Source organism: Salvelinus fontinalis, chromosome 6, assembly GCF_029448725.1.
Source record: "Salvelinus fontinalis isolate EN_2023a chromosome 6, ASM2944872v1, whole genome shotgun sequence".
NCBI lineage: Eukaryota > Metazoa > Chordata > Actinopteri > Salmoniformes > Salmonidae > Salvelinus > Salvelinus fontinalis.
In genome coordinates, this window is record NC_074670.1 from 80,167,661 (window position 1) to 80,189,575 (window position 21,915).

The 21,915-nt window shown below is 45.4% G+C and overlaps 1 protein-coding gene and 1 non-coding gene across 2 annotated transcripts; both read right to left on the reverse strand.

The window, feature by feature from the left end:
- Positions 1–278: 278 nt before the first annotated feature.
- LOC129858515 (elongation factor 1-gamma) lies at positions 279–20,746 on the reverse strand. The gene is made up of 11 exons (XM_055927813.1): positions 20,707–20,746; positions 18,029–18,106; positions 17,676–17,756; positions 17,201–17,264; positions 9,511–9,653; positions 8,818–8,961; positions 6,736–6,865; positions 5,995–6,223; positions 3,694–3,866; positions 2,495–2,619; positions 279–618 (listed from the first exon to the last, which is right to left on the reverse strand). The coding sequence occupies exons 1-11, from the start codon at positions 20,716–20,718 to the stop codon at positions 460–462; spliced, it is 1,338 nt and encodes a 445-aa protein (XP_055783788.1). The 5' UTR covers positions 20,719–20,746; the 3' UTR covers positions 279–459.
- Positions 17,389–17,461, reverse strand: LOC129858717 (small nucleolar RNA SNORD36). Its single transcript, XR_008760071.1, has one exon. It is a non-coding gene; the product is annotated as a small nucleolar RNA SNORD36 (small nucleolar RNA).
- Positions 20,747–21,915: the final 1,169 nt, after the last annotated feature.

A 21,915-nucleotide genomic window follows, 5' to 3' on the forward strand; every position in this document is an offset into this window, starting at 1 on the left:
TCTACACTGAATTAGCCTGGTCCCAGATCTGTTTGTGCTCTTACCAAATACATTGCTCATTGTTAAGCCAAACATGATAATGACTGACCAGGGATGGCACAAAATACTGGTACTCTGGCTAGAATTGAAAGTAAATTCAGGCTTAAAAACAGGGTTGCTAGGTGATGGGATACAACAAGGCCACAAAACAAATATGGACTAAAGTAAAACAAGTCATGTACCATTACTTTTTTTGGGGGGGAAATTCCATCACCAAAAAACAAATCCAGAAAATGGCATTGTGGAAAACATGTTTATTTGTCAACTCAAAACAACCGCTTCTGTTGGGACCATTGAGACACAATCCACTCCTACTGAAGATCAGTTAGAGAAGGTCCAAGTGCAGTTTAAGGTGGTTGAACGGCTTTAGGTTAAGGTGTTGATGTATAGGGGTCATGGTGCCATCATCCTCCACGCTGCTCACTTGAAGCATTTGCCCTGGTTAAAGGGTTTCCCCACGTGTTTGAATTCACCCTCCCAAGCAAAGTACTCCTTGACCATGGTCTTGGTTTCGTCGCTGTCGGGGTCCAGTTTGCGCCAGGCGTAAGACTCGTAATCAATCTGCCAGTCATCAGACAACTACACAGAGAGAGAGAGATGATAGGCGGTCAACTAAAAGCAATCACACAAATCATTGAATTCCCAACATTGGGACAGCAGAATGAACCTGTAGGGTTTATAAATGCTTGGTGAGACTAACAAGATCAACCAAGTCACTCAAATGTATACAGTTGTAGCATATGGTTCTCAATTCGAAACTGCAGTAGACCTCCCAAATTCTCTCTGATACCCTTAGACCCAGTTCTCCAGACACAGATCAACTTCAATCCAGGACTAAAAAGCTTGGTCAAGGGAACATTTAAATGTTTAACTTCTTTGGGAATAGGGGGGCAGTAGTGAGTAGCTTGGATGAATAAGGTGCCCAGAGTAAACTGCCTGCTACTCAGGCCCAAAAGTTAGAATATGCATATAATTAGTAGATTTGGATAGAAAACTCTGATGTTTCTAAAACTGTTTGAATGATGACCGAGTATAACAAAACTCATATGGAAGGCAAAAACCGGAGAAAAAAAAACCAAACCCGGAAGTGGGAAATCTGAGGTTTGTAGTTTTTCAAGTCATTGCCTATCGAATATACAGTGTCTATGGGGTCATATTGCACTTCCTAAGGCTTCCACTAGACGTCAACAGTCTTTAGAACCTTGTCTGAGGCTTCTACTGTGAAGGATGAGGGAATGAGAGCTGTTTCAACCAGGTGTCTGGCAGATTGCCATGAGCTCAGTCTCGCGCGCCCGTGAGAGTGAGCTGCATTCCATTGCATTTCTAAAGACAAAGGAATTGTCCGGTTGAAACATTATTGAAGATTTATGATAAAAACATCCTAAAGATTGATTCTATACATCGTTTGACATGTTTCTACGAACTGTAATAACTTTTTGGACTTCTCATCTGAACTTTCGCCTGGACTTGACCACGCCTCTTGAGTTTGGATTTGTGAACCAAAACGCAAAAAAAAGAGGTATTTGGACATAAATGTTGGACTTTATCGAACAAAACAAACATTTATTGTGGAACTGGGATTCCTGGGAGTGCATTCTGATGAAGATCAAAGGTAAGTGAATATTTATAATGCTATTTCTGACTTTTGTGACATCTCCTTCTTTGGAAAATGGCTGTATGTTTTTCTGTGGCTAGGTGCTGACGTAACATAAATCGCAAAGGTGTGCTTTCGCCGTAAAGCCTTTTTGAAATCTGACACAGCGGTTGCATTAAGGAGAAGTTTATCTATTTCCATGCATAACACTTGTATCTTTTATCAATGTTTATGATGAGTATTTCTGTAATGTGATGTGGCTCTCTGCACTTTCGCCGGATGTTTGTTTGAGACGATGCATTTCTGACCATAACGCGCCAATTTCAAATTAGGTTTTTGGACATAAAGATTAACTTTATCGAACAAAACACACATTTATTGTGTAACATGAAGTCCTTTGAGTGCCATCTGATGAAGATCAAAGGTTAGTGATTAATTTAATCCTATTTCTGACTTTTGTGAGGGCTCTCCTTGGCTGGAAAATGGCTTTATGGTTCTGTGACTAGGTGCTGACCTAACATAATCTTTTGGTGTGCTTTCGTCGTAAAGCCTATTTGAAATCGGACACTGTGGCTGGATTTACAAGAAGTTAATCTTTAAAATGGTGTAAAATACTTGTATGTTTGAGGAATTTTAATTATTGTATTTCTGTGTTTTTGAATTTGGCGCCCTGAAATCTTACTGGCTGTTGTCGAGCTTTAATCCTGGGTCTACACTTAATATATGTCTGGGAAACAAGTCCCCAGTGTATCCCCAAGACTGTTCAGTCAACTTTATTATTCCACAGGGGAATAATGGACAAGAATTGTCTACTAAAATGACCTTCCACCCCAAACAGCCCAAGGGGAATCAGAAACTCACAGTGAAAGCTAAGTCCTGTCCTCTGAAGATCCAGATTCCAGAAATGCTACTGTCGTTGTTCCCGCCGAACAGGATCACGCTGGCAAAGCCGTTCTTGCGGAGTTTGTCAAGTCGCTGGAACATTCCTGAAAGATGAACATCTCTCAGTACTCCCCAGACATTCCCAGTAACCCCCCCCCAGACATTCCCAGTAACCCCCCCCCAGACATTCCCAGTAACCCCCCCCCAGACATTCCCAGTAACCCCCCCCCCAGACATTCCCAGTAACCCCCCCCCAGACATTCCCAGTAACCCCCCCCCAGACATTCCCAGTACCCCCCCAGACATTCCCAGTACCCCCCCAGACATTCCCAGTACCCCCCCAGACATTCCCAGTACCCCCCCAGACATTCCCAGTACCCCCCCAGACATTCCCAGTACCCCCCCAGACATTCCCCCCCATACTCCAACATTCCGTTTTTGACAATGATTGCTACATGTGAAATCCTTGACGAAATACACAGCTGCACTGCGGAGTGAAAAGTGAGATTAACATGAAAGACAAACCTTTACTATCGAGTCGCCCCTATGAACTGTTGACATAACCATGGATGGCTGTGCTATGGATGGCTGTGGGTGTAGCACCTATGGGTGGCTGTCGAGCCTATGGGTGGCTGTGGGTGTAGCGCCTATGGGTGGCTGTGGCTGTCGAGCCTATGGGTGGCTGTGGCTGTCGAGCCTATGGGTGGCTGTGGCTGTCGAGCCTATGGGTGGCTGTCGAGCCTATGGGTGGCTGTCGAGCCTATGGGTGGCTGTCGAGCCTATGGGTGGCTGTGGCTGTCGAGCCTATGGGTGGCTGTGGCTGTCGAGCCTATGGGTGGCTGTGGCTGTCGAGCCTATGGGTGGCTGTGGCTGTCGAGCCTATGGGTGGCTGTGGCTGTCGAGCCTATGGGTGACTGTGGCTGTCGAGCCTATGGCTGTCGAGCCTATGGGTGGCTGTGGCTGTCGAGCCTATGGGTGGCTGTGGCTGTCGAGCCTATGGGTGGCGAGCCTATGGGTGGCTGTGGCTGTCGAGCCTATGGGTGGCTGTGCTATGGATGGCAGTGATTAGAGCATATGGATGGCTGTGGTTAGAGCATATGGATGGCTGTGGTATGGATGGCTGTGGTATGGATGGCTGTGGGTGTCGAGCCAATGGGTGGCTGTGGTAGGTATCTCACCCATGATGAGGTTGCAGCTCATGAAGGTCATGGTGAGCTCCTCGGGGAATTTGTACTCGCCGTACCAGATGGAGTAGCCCTCCTTGTCAAAGTGTTCCCAGAAGTGGGGCACGGCTACAGTCAGCGTGTCCTCGTTAGAGTACTTCCTCTTGAACTCGTCCATGACAAACGCACTGCAGGAAGAGGAGAGAGGAATCAGGAGAACAGGGGGAGGGATTGTACACTCCTAGTCACCTATATATATATATAGTGCATTTGGAAAGTATTCAGACCCCTCAACTTTTTCCACAGTTACTTTACAGCCTTACTCTAAAATCGATTAATTCAATTAATGTTTTTTCCTCATCCATCTACACACACACACACACACAACACCCCATTATGACAAAGCGAAAAACAGTTAAAAATATTATTAGTAATATCCCACAGGGCTAATGGCAGTAGATTTGAGGGTAAAGCTATGAGGCATTTCCAATGACGAGAGCCCCCAGAGAGGAGTCCGTCAGGATAGACCTCAGTACTAGAGCCCCCAGAGAGGAGTCCGTCAGGATAGACCTCAGTACTAGAGCCCCCAGAGAGGAGTCCGTCAGGATAGACCTCAGTACTAGAGCCCCCAGAGAGGAGTCCGTCAGGATAGACCTCAGTACTAGAGCCCCCAGAGAGGAGTCCGTCAGGATAGACCTCAGTACTAGAGCCCCCAGAGAGGAGTCCGTCAGGATAGACCTCAGTACTAGAGCCCCCAGAGAGGAGTCCGTCAGGATAGACCTCAGTACTAGAGCCCCCAGAGAGGAGTCCGTCAGGATAGACCTCAGTACTAGAGCCCCCAGAGAGGAGTCCGTCAGGATAGACCTCAGTACTAGAGCCCCCAGAGAGGAGTCCGTCAGGATAGACCTCAGTACTAGAGCCCCCAGAGAGGAGTCCGTCAGGATAGACCTCAGTACTAGAGCCCCCAGAGAGGAGTCCGTCAGGATAGACCTCAGTACTAGAGCCCCCAGAGAGGAGTCCGTCAGGATAGACCTCAGTACTAGAGCCCCCAGAGAGGAGTCCGTCAGGATAGACCTCAGTACTAGAGCCCCCAGAGAGGAGTGTCAGGATAGACCTCAGTACTAGAGCCCCCAGAGAGGAGTCCGTCAGGATAGACCTCAGTACTAGAGCCCCCAGAGAGGAGTCCGTCAGGATAGACCTCAGGTTTGAACCAAGTGGAGTATTCCAGAAAGCAGGATTATTATTCAACTAACTTTTATAGCCACATGTAATTTAGGATTTTTTGGTTGATTAAAGGGGATTTTAGTTGTCAAAAGCGTGACTTTCCTGCGTTTAATATATACACAAACACTGCAGTTCCACACGGAGGTTGGAATAATAGTGCCATTTTAAACATGTTAATGCCCTTTTAGTGTAGGAACTGGTTGAAAAACCAAACAGAAAACACCTGATGTCAGCCTGTTTTGGTGGGATGGAATTTCGGCCTGCCTGGTGACATCACCAAGCATTAAATTAGATAGACCAATAGGAAAGAGAGCTGCAAAACTCTGCCAATAACATCTCGTCTGTCACCCACTCAAACAGTCCTTGCTTGAAAAATTGCTTTTTGCTACGAAGCTAGTTTCGTTCATTTTCAGCCCTTTCAATTTAAAACAAAATCACAGTAAGGTACTTAATTGTTACCCAGAAATTATTTGATATCGAGATGAAAAACGGCAGCATTGGTCCTTGAAAAAAAGCTACATTTGTAGAAGATAATTACGCCATGACAATTTTAAGTATATTCCTCAAAAACGATTCAGTTATTTCAAGCAACTTTGTACAGCTGGCCAACTCAATGATCCAGCCTTCTGGAACAGCCTCCAGTCCTCAAAGGTGTTTGAAAGGTTAAAGTTGAGCTTTTTTAAATGAACCACAAAATCTATAGTTATTTCTGGTTGCTAATCAAAGTTAGCTGGCTAACTCATTGATCCAGCTTTATAATATACCCCCTTTGGATCAATGAGTTAGCCAGCTAACTTTGATAAACAACCCAAAATAACTTTAGATTATAACTTTAAATAACTATAAATAGTCTCATCTATTTTATGAGGGAGCCCTGCATCTACACTATTTATAAATACAACATAATAAAAATACACAAGAACACTCCCAAGTGTTTTAAATTGTTGAGTCAATTACACCATGACAAGCTTATCTTTATATAAAAAAAGAAAAATAAGTTATATCACAATACTTAGGCAAGTTAGCTGGCTAACTCATTGATCCAGATCATTAGTATAACCCTCAGGTCTGATATATGGCCATATGATGTACCTCTTTGGTAGGTGAGCGAAAGGGTCCTTTGTTTTGGGTTCTGAAGCCAGAGCTGCTTCACACTCGTCCATTTCCTCCTCAGCGGGGGCAGCTTCCTTCTCTTCCTTCTTCTTCTTATCCTTCTTCTCCTGAGGTTTGCCTGCCTCCTTTCCAGCTTTCTCTTTCTTGGGAGGGGTGTCTTTCTTGGGAGGGGTGTCCTTCTTGGGCTGCATGTCAGAGAACTTCTTGGCTGAAGTATAAAGACATTCAATAACAAATCCAGTGTAGTGTACTACACCAAGTGTTTCCTTGTGTTAGCATCTTTTAACATCAAAACAAACCTTATTACCATTTGATCACAATATTAGCATACATCGGTGCTTGAAGAGGGGCGTACTGGCACCGCTCATAATATAGCAACTATTGTCCCAGGTCTTCTAGTCAGACTATTGTAGATTGGGTCTACTTTAACCTGTGCCAAAGTCCTGCGTTATTCTCCCAAGGATTAGATTTCACAACGAGGGGGGACGCCTCTGTCATGATAGTACGGTCTTGGGTGGGTGACAAATTACTTCATATAAAACACCTTTCCATCTTCTCCATGAAAACAAACGTCCTATTATTTCTAATTTAGAAATCTATCAAAATGTGTAAAATGTGCAGAAAATACAACACAATTCTTCATAGAAAACATTTTTTTTTATATATCATGGAACTAGAACAATGTGTGGAAGAATCCTTTCTTTTAAAGTTGGTCCTTACGATCAAACTGAGCCATCTTGTTGCAGAGCTTGACCTCTCCGAGCACAGTCTTGAACTGGGGCTGGTTGACGCAGGTCTGGAACCAGCGGGTCACGTTGGGGAAAGGTTGGCGGAAGGAAGGCTCAAGGACCTACAGGAGGAGGAGAGGGACATTTAAAACCACGTGGACAGCTCCACTACTCTAAACATAAGATGTAGCATTTAGGTTAATGTTTCCCATACATTGGTCAAGTTTGTAGCTAGATGTGATATGTGCAGTCATAAAGGGTTCTGCCTCGAGGAATGGCTAGAGAAATACTAACCCTAGGCTAAGTCAAAAGACATCAAAGCCACATCGGCCAGTTTATGGACCCATATTACGCCTAGTCCTGGATTCAAAACCCTTCCTTGGTTTTTTCAATCTCCATTGAAAGTGTGTTTTAGTCTATCACTAGGGTTACTGTCTGGTAAACCATCCTGAATGGAACACTAGTGTGTTTTAACCCATCACTAGGGTTACTGTCTCTGGTTAACCATCCTGAATGGACCACTGGTGTGTTTTAGTCCATCACTAGGGTTACTGTCTCTGGTAAACCATCCTGAATGGAACACTAGTGTGTTTTAACCCATCACTAGGGTTACTGTCTCTGGTAAACCATCCTGAATGGACCACTGGTGTGTTTTAGTCCATCACTAGGGTTACTGTCTCTGGTAAACCATCCTGAATGGAACACTAGTGTGTTTTAGTCCATCACTAGGGTTACTGTCTCTGGTAAACCATCCTGAATGGAACACTAGTGTGTTTTAGTCCATCACTAGGGTTACTGTCTGGTAAACCATCCTGAATGGAACACTAGTGTGTTTTAGTCCATCACTAGGGTTACTGTCTCTGGTAAACCATCCTGAATGGAACACTAGTGTGTTTTAGTCCATCACTAGGGTTACTGTCTGGTAAACCATCCTGAATGGAACACTAGTGTGTTTTAGTCCATCACTAGGGTTACTGTCTCTGGTAAACCATCCTGAATGGAACACTAGTGTGTTTTAGTCCATCACTAGGGTTACTGTCTCTGGTAAACCATCCTGAATGGAACACTAGTGTGTTTACGTCCATCACTAGGGTTACTGTCTCTGGTAAACCATCCTGAATGGAACACTAGTGTGTTTACGTCCATCACTAGGGTTACTGTCTCTGGTAAACCATCCTGAATGGAACACTAGTGTGTTTACGTCCATCACTAGGGTTACTGTCTCTGGTAAACCATCCTGAATGGAACACTAGTGTGTGTTAACCCATCACTAGGGTTACTGTCTCTGGTAAACCATCCTGAATGGAACACTAGTGTGTTTTAACCCATCACTAGGGTTACTGTCTCTGGTAAACCATCCTGAATGGAACACTGGTGTGTTTTAGTCCATCACTAGGGTTACTGTCTCTGGTAAACCATCCTGAATGGAACACTAGTGTGTTTTAGTCCATCACTAGGGTTACTGTCTGGTAAACCATCCTGAATGGAACACTAGTGTGTTTTAGTCCATCACTAAGGTTACTGTCTGGTAAACCATCCTGAATGGAACACTAGTGTGTTTTAGTCCATCACTAGGGTTACTGTCTCTGGTAAACCATCCTGAATGGAACACTAGTGTGTTTTAGTCTATCACTAGGGTTACTGTCTGGTAAACCATCCTGAATGGAACACTGGTGTGTTTTAGTCCATCACTAGGGTTACTGTCTGGTAAACCATCCTGAATGGAACACTAGTGTGTTTTAGTCCATCACTAGGGTTACTGTCTGGTAAACCATCCTGAATGGAACACTGGTGTGTTTTAGTCCATCACTAGGGTTACTGTCTCTGGTAAATCCTAACGGAACACATCCCTATATAAAGTGCACTTAATAAGGAGCCAATTTGGAGACATAGCCTATGTTTAAATATAAAAGGTTCCCTGATTCAACAAGCCATTGATTTGTTAACTGAAGCAAAAAAATGTGTGCAGTTCAAGAGGTACTTTCTTGAGGAACGGACAGGGAAACACCCACCTGGACTAAGTCAGAGGACATGAAGCCCCTAGGGTATGTGTGGTCATAACAGAATGTCAAACCTGTTTAAAGAGCCAGATCATGCTGCAGGCCACGCTGATATCAGCCAGGCTGACTCTCTCTCCAACCAGGAAGGTCCTGGTGTTGAGGTGATGGTTGAGGACAGACAGAACCTTCTTTACCTCCTCCTTGGCCTGCTCTGTTGCCTGGAGGAGAAGGAGGGGGGGGGGGGACGCAATGCATTACATTTACAATGGATACATTAGATTATGCATGACCAGAGGCTACAGGGTGAGAGACATGGCACCAAATTGAGCAGAGTAACCGTAAACCAGAACAGATAAGTTGGCTCCTAAGACACCTCATTTAGCATTAGTCACCTAACCGAATTTCTGTCATGTTATACTACCAGTGTGAAGTTACGTTGCCCATTGCCTCCACCACCATGCGGCACATCTCAGATGTTTGCTATAGCATGTGACTTAATGTATCTCTCACAACACCTAGAGAATGTTAACAGCAATACAGACTATGGGTATGAACGTTAAAACCAAATTGGGATGGTTTGCGGTCCCAATTTGAATTTGTTAGCTAGCTACATAAAGTAAACGAAAAATTAAATAATATTTTGCTGATAAACAATCATGTGTGGCTGGTAGATTAAAAGGTTAATTTCCCACCTTGCTTGTGACATCTGTTCATCTACAGTGTAATTTCAATAAAGAGCATCAGAATACAATGGTAACAGTACATACCTGTTTGTTGAACTGCATGATTCCCAAGGTGGGGAAGACCCACGCAGACGCTGGAGGGATGATTTCAGCATCGGCAAAGCTCACCCACTGAAGCACCTGGGCCTGGGCCTGGGGACTGCTGCCACGCAGGGCCTCATTGCTCACTGGAGGAGAAGACGGTAGATACGATGAGACGCCGGTAGATACGATGAGACGCCGGTACATACGATGAGACGCCGGTACATACGATGAGACGCCGGTACATACGATGAGAAGACGGTACATACAATGAGAGACCGTGGGCTCAGCTCATAACAGGTAATGCCGTCCCAAAGGGGCGGTGAATCCAAGCAAAATGCTGCGTGATCTGTATTTTTTCCAATCCCATGTTTAAAAAAAAAAAAAAGTGGATATAGCGATTTTGGTGAACATTCCAGCCCATTGGCCTTAGAAAACACAGTCCAGTCATGACTTGTATCAAGGATCAGAGCAGATACTCTACCAGTATGGCTTTCCCACTGAGTCACTGGTGTTAACTCCTTATCTTACTTCCGCATTCAACAACCCGGTCGCATTCCGCTTCGCTCCACAGGTAGTATCACACTTTCACTTCATTTCATTACAGTACAACGGTTTGATTTGTTTGATCCTAGCTAGCTACATAGCCGTCTTTGTATCAAAGATAATTGTGTAGTTTAGAGCGATTTTCTAGGTTAGCTAGCCAGCTATTTTCGTCCTTTTAACGTAACGTAACGTAATCAACACTGCTAGCTAGCTAGCTAGCTACCGAATAGCAGCACTGTAGAATCTATTACATTCAACGGAACGACTTAATTAGTGTAGTGTTAGGTAGTTACACAGTTGTCTTTGCTGTCCTTGTATCTAAGATAACTGTGGAGTCTAGAGTAATTTTCGGTTAGCTAGCCAGCTATTTTCGTCCGCCGCGCTGCCGTTCCCCTACCTAGTCAATACTGCTAGTCAACACCGCTAACACGCTAACACTGCTAACACTGCTAGCTAGCCAACTTCTACCGAATAGCAGCACTGTAGAAACTATTACATTACAACGGAACGATTTGATTAGTGTAGTGTTAGCTGGCTAGTGTTAGCTAGATACATATCTATATCCTTGTATTTAGGACATTTGTGTAGTTAGACTAATTATCTGGCCAGTTACCGAGGTTACCTAGCCAGCTATCGAGGCTACCTGGCCAGCTACACGTTCAAACAAAGTCAACAACGCAGCCACTGCTAGCCAGCCTACTCCAGCAGTACTGTATCATTTTAATCAATAAGATTTTTGCAAAGTAAGCTTAACTTTCTGAACATTCGAGACGTGTAGTCCACTTGTCATTCCAATCTCCTTTGCATTAGCGTAGCCTCTTCTGTAGCCTGTCAACTATGTGTCTGTCTATCCCTGTTCTCTCCTCTCTGCACAGACCATACAAACGCTTCACACCGCGTGGCCGCGGCCACCCTAACCTGGTGGTCCCAGCGCGCACGACCCACGTGGAGTTCCAGGTCTCCGGTAGCCTCTGGAACTGCCGATCTGCGGCCAACAAGGCAGAGTTCATCTCAGCCTATGCTTCCCTCCAGTCCCTCGACTTCTTGGCACTGACGGAAACATGGCTCACCACAGATAACACTGCTACTCCTACTGCTCTCTCTTCGTCTGCCCACGTGTTCTCGCACACCCCGAGAGCTTCTGGTCAGCGGGGTGGTGGCACCGGGATCCTCATCTCTCCCAAGTGGTCATTCTCTCTTTCTCCCCTTACCCATCTGTCTATCTCCTCCTTTGAATTCCTCCTTTGAGTTACCAGCCCTTTCAAGCTTAACATCCTTATCATTTATCGCCCTCCAGGTTCCCTCGGAGAGTTCATCAATGAGCTTGATGCCTTGATAAGCTCCTTTCCTGAGGACGGCTCACCTCTCACAGTTCTGGGTGACTTTAACCTCCCCACGTCTACCTTTGACTCATTCCTCTCTGCCTCCTTCTTTCCACTCCTCTCCTCTTTTGACCTCACCCTCTCACCTTCCCCCCCTACTCACAAGGCAGGCAATACGCTTGACCTCATCTTTACTAGATGCTGTTCTTCCACTAACCTCATTGCAACTCCCCTCCAAGTCTCCGACCACTACCTTGTATCCTTTTCCCTCTCGCTCTCATCCAACACTTCCCACACTGCCCCTACTCGGATGGTATCGCGCCGACCCAACCTTAGCTCTCTCTCCCCCGCTACTCTCTCCTCTTCCATCCTATCATCTCTTCCCTCTGCTCAAACCTTCTCCAACCTATCTCCTGATTCTGCCTCCTCAACCCTCCTCTCCTCCCTTTCTGCATCCTTTGACTCTCTATGTCCCCTATCCTCCAGGCCGGCTCAGTCCTCCCCTCCTGCTCCGTGGCTCGACGACTCATTGCGAGCTCACAGAACAGGGCTCCGGGCAGCCGAGCGGAAATGGAGGAAAACTCGCCTCCCTGCGGACCTGGCATCCTTTCACTCCCTCCTCTCTACATTTTCCTCTTCAGCCTCTGCTGCTAAAGCCACTTTCTACCACTCTAAATTCCAAGCATCTGCCTCTAACCCTAGGAAGCTCTTTGCCACCTTCTCCTCCCTCCTGAATCCCCCCCCCCCCCCTCCCTCTCTGCAGACGACTTCGTCAACCATTTCGAAAAGAAGGTCGACGACATCCGATCCTCGTTTGCTAAGTCAAACGACACCGCTGGTTCTGCTCACACTGCCCTACCCTGTGCTCTGACCTCTTTCTCCCCTCTCTCTCCAGATGAAATCTCGCGTCTTGTGACGGCCGGCCGCCCAACAACCTGCCCGCTTGACCCTATCCCCTCCTCTCTTCTCCAGACCATTTCCGGAGACCTTCTCCCTTACCTCACCCCGCTCATCAACTCATCCTTGACCGCTGGCTACGTCCCTTCCGTCTTCAAGAGAGCGAGAGTTGCACCCCTTCTGAAAAAACCTACACTCGATCCCTCCGATGTCAACAACTACAGACCAGTATCCCTTCTTTCTTTTCTCTCCAAAACTCTTGAACGCGACGTCCTTGGCCAGCTCTCCTGCTATCTCTCTCAGAATGACCTTCTTGATCCAAATCAGTCAGGTTTCAAGACTAGTCATTCAACTGAGACTGCTCTTCTCTGTATCACGGAGGCGCTCCGCACTGCTAAAGCTAACTCTCTCTCCTCTGCTCTCATCCTTCTAGACCTATCGGCTGCCTTCGACACTGAACCATCAGATCCTCCTCTCCACCCTCTCCGAGTTGGGCATCTCCGGCGCGGCCCACGCTTGGATTGCGTCCTACCTGACAGGTCGCTCCTACCAGGTGGCGTGGCGAGAATCTGTCTCCTCACCACGCGCTCTCACCACTGGTGTCCCCCAGGGCTCTGTTCTAGGCCCTCTCCTATTCTCGCTATACACCAAGTCACTTGGCTCTGTCATAACCTCACATGGTCTCTCCTATCATTGCTATGCAGACGACACACAATTAATCTTCTCCTTTCCACCTTCTGATGACCAGGTGGCGAATCGCATCTCTGCATGTCTGGCAGACATATCAGTGTGGATGACGGATCACCACCTCAAGCTGAACCTCGGCAAGACGAAGCTGCTCTTCCTCCCGGGGAAGGACTGCCCGTTCCATGATCTCGCCATCACGGTTGACAACTCCATTGTGTCCTCCTCCCAGAGCGCTAAGAACCATGGCGTGATCCTGGACAACACCCTATCGTTCTCAACTAACATCAAGGCGGTGGCCCGTTCCTGTAGGTTCATGCTCTACAACATCCGCAGAGTACGACCCTGCCTCACACAGGAAGCGGCGCAGGTCCTAATCCAGGCACTTGTCATCTCCCGTCTGGATTACTGCAACTCGCTGTTGGCTGGGCTCCCTGCCTGTGCCATTAAACCCCTACAACTCATCCAGAACGCCGCAGCCCGTCTGGTGTTCAACCTTCCCAAGTTCTCTCACGTCACCCCGCTCCTCCGCTCTCTCCACTGGCTTCCAGTTGAAGCTCGCATCCGCTACAAGACCATGGTGCTTGCCTACGGAGCTGTGAGGGGAACGGCACCTCAGTACCTTCAGGCTCTGATCAGGCCCTACACCCAAACAAGGGCACTGCGTTCATCCACCTCTGGCCTGCTCGCCTCCCTACCACTGAGGAAGTACAGTTCCCGCTCAGCCCAGTCAAAACTGTTCGCTGCTCTGGCACCCCAATGGTGGAACAAACTCCCTCACGACAGCGGAGTCAATCACCACCTTCCGGAGACACCTGAAACCCCACCTCTTTAAGGAATACCTAGGATAGGATAAAGCAATCCTTCTGACCCCCCCCTTAAAAGATTTAGATGCACTATTGTAAAGTGGCTATTCCACTGGATGTCATAAGGTGAATGCACCAATTTGTAAGTCGCTCTGGACAAGAGCGTCTGCTAAATGACTTAAATGTATAAATGTAAATAAAACACTGTGGTGCTGGACCAGGGGAAATGGAGTCTCCAATCCTAAAGGACTGAACTACTAACTTGAGTCAAGAGCCTGTGAACCATCTAAACAGTTGCCATTGATAAGGAAAAATATTAAAGTGTTATGTTAACTGTTTGCTAACCGTAGTAGTCCCACCCCACCCCCTTCAATGATTCCAACGTTTAAGCATAAGATTTTAACACCGCCATCTCGCGCAGTACAATACTAGAAATTCGGTTTATTTTTTACTTTAACAATAAACTACCTAGTTGGCTAATAAAAAGGTTACAGTAGTTTCCCTATTCATATCTGGATCCTGGGACGCAGTTAGCGTTAACGCTGGGACCGCCAATATATGTCCAGGGATCCTAGCTCTAACAAGGTGGTAATACATTGGTAAAGCAGCTAGCCTAGCTGCTAGCAATCAAGCTAGGCAACCTGGGCTACTATTGCTGGATACCAAGCACGCTAAGCTGGATACCAAGCACGCTAAGCTGGATACCAAGCACGCTAAGCTGGATACCAAGCACGCTAAGCTGGATACCAAGCACGCTAAACTGGATACCAAGCACGCTAAGCAGTTAGCCCTTGTGGCTAGGACCACCGATTTCAATTTGTCTCGGTTTTAGGACCACTGCTGGCGTCTCTCATTTCACAGAGTGAATAGAGGACTCGTCCTACCATCTTTACCATCACGCCTTCGGGAAAAAGACAAGGATTACATCTCTGCTGGGAAGGTACGTGAACTCTTGGAGAAGCAGTAAGTTTTCTAAAAGGAAATGATACTTCAGCAGGAAAATAACTTTGATCATGGATTCTACCAACGGCTGGACGACTTAACTAAAGATGTACAAGACATTAAAACAAGCCTTCAGTTCACACAGAAGGATGTAGATGTATTGAAGACCACACAGGATTCACTTCCCAGAAACTGTTCCTCTAGAATGAAATCCCCAGTCAGGGAGGTAAAGTATGCTGATGACTCTACAATGTACAGTCGTGGCCAAAAGTTGAGAATGACACAAATATACATTTTCACAAAGTCTGCTGCCTCAGTTTGTATGATGGCAATTTGCAAATATTCCAGAATGTTATGAAGAGTGATCAGATGAATTGCAATTAATTGAAAAGTCCCTCTTTACAATACAAAAATGGACTGAATCCCCCCCCAAACATTTCCACTGCCTTTCAGCCCTGCCACCTTGGGCTGAAGACCCAAGGTTGCAACCCCAGACAAACACCCGATGCAGCCAATCAAGTTTATGATTGACAGCTGATTAGTAGCATTCAGGCGATGAACTGGGGCAGTTGGAAACCGAACACTGTATGAGGGCAGCTATCGAGGAGGACGAGGGTAACTGGCCACCCGTCTGCAGGTAGCCTAGTTGTTAGAGCGTTGGGCCAGTAACTGAAAGGTTGCTGGTTCAAATCCCAGAGCGGACAAGGTAAAAATCTGTTGTTCTGCCCCTGAACAAGACACTTAACCCACTGTTCCCCGGTAGGCCGTCATTGTAACTACCGTATGGACAATGTTCCCTCTAAGATGAGCGCTCAGAAGAAATATCTGCCCCCCCCCCCCCACAGAGAAGAACAATATTGAACTTCACTCTCCTTTCTAGAGTTTTCCCCCATTAGTTAACACTATCAACGTTTCCCTTTACTGTGGGAATTGTGATCGAATCAACGCAATATTAGTCACTTTCAATCCAACATACCAAAACAAAACTATGCAAGATTTAGTACGCAAAAAAAAAAGCCACGGCCCTTGCAGAGCAAGGGGAACCACTACTTCCAAGGTCTCAGAGCGAGTGACGTCACCGGTTGAAAGGCTATTAGCGCGCACCACCGCTAACTAGCTAGCCATTTCACATCGGTTACACATTAACTTAAAGCTGGTACAGCCTTAGTGTTCACAGTAAACGCACGCCAGAAGTTGTACAGAATTTTCACAACGTTCCAAGTTTGCGCCCAGCAGACCCGACTTTTGAGCGAACACCGCCCTACGGCCCCTGGTCAACAGTAGTGCACTACCCTACGGCCCCTGGTCAACAGTAGTGCACTACCCTACGGCCCCTGGTCAACAGTAGTGCACTACCCTACGGCCCCTGGTCAACAGTAGTGCACTACCCTACGGCCCCTGGTCAACAGTAGTGCACTACCCTACGGCCCCTGGTCAACAGTAGTGCACTACCCTACGGCCCCTGGTCAACAGTAGTGCACTACCCTACGGCCCCTGGTCAACAGTAGTGCACTACCCTACGGCCCCTGGTCAACAGTAGTGCACTACCCTACGGCCCCTGGTCAACAGTAGTGCACTACCCTACGGCCCCTGGGTCAACAGTAGTGCACTACCCGATGGCCCCTGGGTCAACAGTAGTGCACTACCCGATGGCCCCTGGGTCAACAGTAGTGCACTACCCTACGGCCCCTGGGTCAACTGTAGTGCACTACCCTACGGCCCCTGGGTCAACTGTAGTGCACTACCCTACGGCCCCTGGGTCAACTGTAGTGCACTACCCTACGGCCCCTGGGTCAACTGTAGTGCACTACCCTACGGCCCCTGGGTCAACTGTAGTGCACTACCCTACGGCCCCTGGTCAACAGTAGTGCACTACCCTATGGCCCCTGGTCAACAGTAGTGCACTACCCTACGGCCCCTGGTCAACAGTAGTGCACTACCCTATGGCCCCTGGTCAACAGTAGTGCACTACCCTACGGCCCCTGGTCAACAGTAGTGCACTACCCTATGGCCCCTGGGTCAACAGTAGTGCACTACCCTATGGCCCCTGGGTCAACAGTAGTGCACTACCCTATGGCCCCTGGTCAACAGTAGTGCACTAGCCTATGGCCACTGGTCAACAGTAGTGCACTAGCCTATGGCCACTGGGTCAACAGTAGTGCACTAGCCTATGGCCACTGGGTCAACAGTAGTGCACTACCCTATGGCCCCTAGTCAACAGTAGTGCACTACCCTACGGCCCCTGGGTCAACAGTAGTGCACTACCCTATGGCCCCTGGGTCAACAGTAGTGCACTACCCTATGGCCCCTGGGTCAACAGTAGTGCACTACCCTATGGCCCCTGGGTCAACAGTAGTGCACTACCCTATGGCCCCTAGTCAACAGTAGTGCACTACCCTACGGCCCCTGGTCAACAGTAGTGCACTATATAGAGGACAGGGTTCCATTTGTCTACTCCAGATGCAGAAAAAGACGGGATGTGAAAAGCAGACTTACGGTAGTGAGCAATGGCATTACTCTCGGAAAGACAGAAGCCGTCGTCGCCCTGAAAAGCTGGAACCTGGCGAGGGGGAACAGTTTAAAAAAGGAAAACAGAGTCAGTCATTTATTTGATTCGTTGGGAGTCCATTTTCAACACCTGTCCCTAGATGGGAGACACCAACCAATAGCAAATGTTTATGTCTGATGCTCAGGGTTAAAAAGCTCAAGAAAACTTCATGATTATTTCAGGTGAAGAAATTCAAAACATCATTGCATCATATAAACTATTTTTGGGAATATAGCGTTGCTAACACAGACAGTACAACATCTTATCATCCAAGTTCAAGGATGTGTACAAGGTAAACCGTGTTAGTATCCCAAGCGGCACACTATTCCCTATATAAAGACCCTGGTCAAAAGTAGTGCACGGTGTAGGGAATAGGGTGCCATTTCAGATGGATCACATTACAAAATGGATACAGAAACTGACCTTGCCCAAGGGGAAGTTGTTGAGGAAGGCGGGGGTACGGTTCGTCTGCCCGAAGGTGAAGGCAGGGGCGCTGCTGGCCACCTTAAGACAAGATTATACTTTATTCATCCCAAGAGAAATTAGGCAGCGTTTACTCAGGCAGCCCAATTCTTACCTTTTGCCCAATTATGGCCAATAGAGCTGATCGGTCAAATTACGAATTGGTGGCAAATGATCAGAATTGGGCTGCTTGTGTAAACAGAGTTACGTTGTCATCGTTACAGCCGTAGTAAAAACAATATAAATACAACATTTAAAAACAAATCACAGGGCAATAAGAATAAATATGATAAGGCAGGTTAAACGTGTAGTACCTTGAGGCTTGCACCGCTGTACTGGGCTGCAATCTGAGCCTTGAAGGCTCTCCAGTTCTCTGGATACGTGTACAGAGTCTACAGAAGGGAGAACCATCACAACTATATTAAATGGGGAGGAAAACCCTGTACACAGTAGTGCTTCTAGATCCAGCTGGTGGTTTAGACAGGAACAACTGGTAGAATCTCTAGTACCTACATAACTAGTGGTTTCTAACAGTAGGCTACGCAGGGTGTTCAATCAAAAACATCTTTTGACCAATGGGTCAAATTATGTTATTAATATGTTAATTGTGTACATAACAAAACTTATTGGGAGTTTTTACCCTTGTAGGATGACCAAAATTAGGGTGACTTAATCAATTGAGGCCAGAGAAAAAATGAACTGGTAAAAAAATGATCTGGAAAAAAGCATCGCGTCAGCTAGGCTGGATGCTGTGAGAAAATTAAGGCTGACAGGCTCACCCTTGAACTCATCTTTCACCTTGAATCCGGCGGATATAAAACATAGGACAAATAGATATTGATTTTTAGACATGACATGCATAGTTTATTTTACCTTTATTTAACTAGGCAAGTCAGTTAAGAACAAATTCTTTTTTTCAATGACGGCCTAGGAACAGTGGGTTAACTGCCTTGTTCAGGGGCAGAACGAGATTTGTACCTTGTCAGGTTGGGGATTTGAATTTTCAACCTTTCGGTTACTAGTCCAACGCTCTTACCACTAGGCTAACCCAAGTTAAATAAAAGTCAAATAAATAAATAAAAAATTTAGTATTTTAATAATTTAGCATACGCCTTTCATATTAATGCCAAATTCCTGTTCTTTTTTTCAATGATTTCTCAAAAAAACAAGCCTATCTCTGTAAAATGTCAACGGAGTACTGAGCGTACAGCAAGCTTTTTTATTTTCATTGCCTTTTACATTGAATTCAGCTCATGTCATGTTAATTCAGCGACCTGAGGAAACAACTTTGCAGACGTTAACCACAACATGTAAAATCATCAAGACCGTGTGAGAAAGCAGCGCCGCTCTGGGATTATGAACGATTGTATTAGGTTACAAAATTCTACTTTTTTTTTTTTTTTTTTCTTTAAATATAATGTTGACGTGTTAGAGAAAGATTGCAAACGATTCAGAACATGAATAATTATATTTGTCTTGGTAAAATGTATTTTATAACACAAGGAAGTGTAATGTAATGAAATCTTGTTTTCAACCACTTGGGGCAGTGTGTAGACACCCTACAGTATGGGACAGTCTCCCCAGCCACAGATAAAAAGCCTAGTCCTACTTAGTAGAGCTGTTACGTCACAACTCATGACCGCAGTCAAATACCAAATTTGGTGAAGATAATTTTCACCATAAATTGTTTTACCTTTATAATAAAGCACTAAAAGACATCACATTTGCGGTCTATTTTGAGAATGTTGTGTTCCAGCAACTTGATTGCATTTTGGAAAATGTGCACGTATCGCCTACTGTCCTGTGCTCATTGCTACACTTATAATGTGCAGAAATAGGCTAATAGTTTACCAAGATTTTTAAGCTAATACTACTTCCTTATGTTGTGCCATGCTTTTAGCCAGTGGTAAACAAGACTGCTGCAGCCCGATTGGCTGAATGTAATACGCCAGATCCGAGACTTGCATTCTTAGATATTAGTCACTGAATGGATGTTTTATGCGCTAACCACGGGGGATAGGGTTGTATTGCCAGCTGTATACACCAACTTCGGACGGTAAGATGAAACGACTGAATATCGCCATCTGTCAGGCTTTGGGCTAGCCTAGAAGCTGATTGCTGGTAAAAACATTTGAATAATGCATAGCCAAAATACATCAGAAGGATATCAGTAAAACAGCTTAAAATATTTTAAAAATTCAATTCCAGTGCCAAAAATGTATTCCTAATATCTCACAACAGCTATACAACAAGCAACTCACTTAGACCGTTGGTGTTGGGAATGTACAGGATATGTAAGCTTTATCGGCCGATATGCCCATTGTTACACCCAATGCAGGCAGAGGTTACACCCCTTTAAATCTCACTTCCTTGCATTGGCTACTGAGCTTGCTAAAGTCAAAGTTATGCCAAGTCATTAGGGCACATCACTTGCGGATCACAAAGATGCTTAGGCAATCATAATGAATATCCTGCATTGGTAGTGGCTTACCCCTAAAGTTGACCACAATCCTATCCAAACAGCAAGCGAACTAGTTAGTTTGATACCTACTGTTAGCTAGTACCACCTACTTTCCATTAAGTACGTTGCTAGTTAGCTAAGTAGCCACAAGTATGCTACCCAGAGACTCCAGATGGCAATATTTGTATACTTTGCAAATAAAATCTGTAAATAAGCCATGACACGCAGGAGATACCAAATCGACAGCAAGTAATTTCATTCATTATTCGCCACGGACTCTGCAGAACACAACGTGGCACAAGGTACGGAAAGAGGCGTCATTTTACCATCGCAAATGCTATTATGCTGCATCGTCAAGGAATACTTTATAGGGGGTAAAAAATAAACATAGCAATGAAGTTTAAAGTGGCTAAATGTGTCAGATATACTAAAGGGTAATGGATAAGTGGACGGATGGGGGCGATTTTGTACAGATGGTTGCTGAAAAGCAAATAACAATTAAGTGACAAGGCATCTCTCCATCTTACTCACCCCTGCCGCCATCTTTAGGACGAGAGAAAGGAAGAAATAAGGCGCGCACCAGTGACGTATTTACTGCCTGTTGGGGCGCGTCGCTGAAATCAAACGTTGAATGAAAATGCTGAAAAGAAATGGCATTTTGCCCAAAAAATTTAATATGAGCTGTGTTTTAATACCCATACTATTATACGGTATACTTAAGTATATACTACATACTATTAGTTAATTTGAGTATACTGTAAGCGAACACTGTACTAGCGCTTTGCCTGTCTACCGGAAGTTGATGCTGTTGCTATGCAACCTCTTTCGAGTTTGTTAGCGTAACATAATTACTTGCTAGAGATTTTACGATATCGGGTTCATAAATCCAATCTGGAATGCCAGTTCGTAAATTACGAGCGTTTCGCTCTAGGTTAGTTCAGACCATTTTACTCGCCCTAGCAGGCTGTTTTCATGTTATCAGACGTTCTCTCTGAACATCTCTCTCTGATTCGGAGTAGATAGCCAGAATTAACAATGGCAAGTTCGTGTTAGCACATAGTTAATATGGCAAATTCGGCGTATTATTAGCCAACTAACGATTTATGATTTAACCTTTTTTTAACTAGGCAAGTCAGTAAAGAACAAGTTCTTGTTTACAATGACGGCCAAAGAACAGTGGGTAAAACAGGAGTAGAACGACATATTTTTACCTTGTCAGCTCGACTCGGGGATTCTATCTAGCAATCTTTCGGTTAATGGCCCAACGCTCTAACCACTAGGCTACCTGCCGCCCCTAGATAACGTTAACTAGCTAACATACCGGTAAATACTGCTGTAATTCTATGCGGTACGTAAGGATTACGTAGCTAACAAATTGTCAGCCAAAATAACGTGTAATGTAACTTATTTGAAAAATGATTACTTTATTACATTGCTCAACATGTTCTTAACATTTGTCATAATTAGTTAAAGCAATTAATTTGTATCGGCTCTCGTCAGACTCCGGCTGCATTTTACGCAATTTTCTTCAAAACTGAAAACGCAGTGAAGCCACGCCCATTTTATGTAGAATTGCATTATGGGCCCAAAAAGCAATTTATACAAAGTGGGGACGATTTTGCGTTACAACAATAAAATGTAATGTATTTTTCGAAGTGGGTTTCAAAGAATTTCCATTGATTGAATGTGTTGGATAGGTCTGTATCCCAGTTGTTATTTGTGTGTATTAGAATTTTAAAA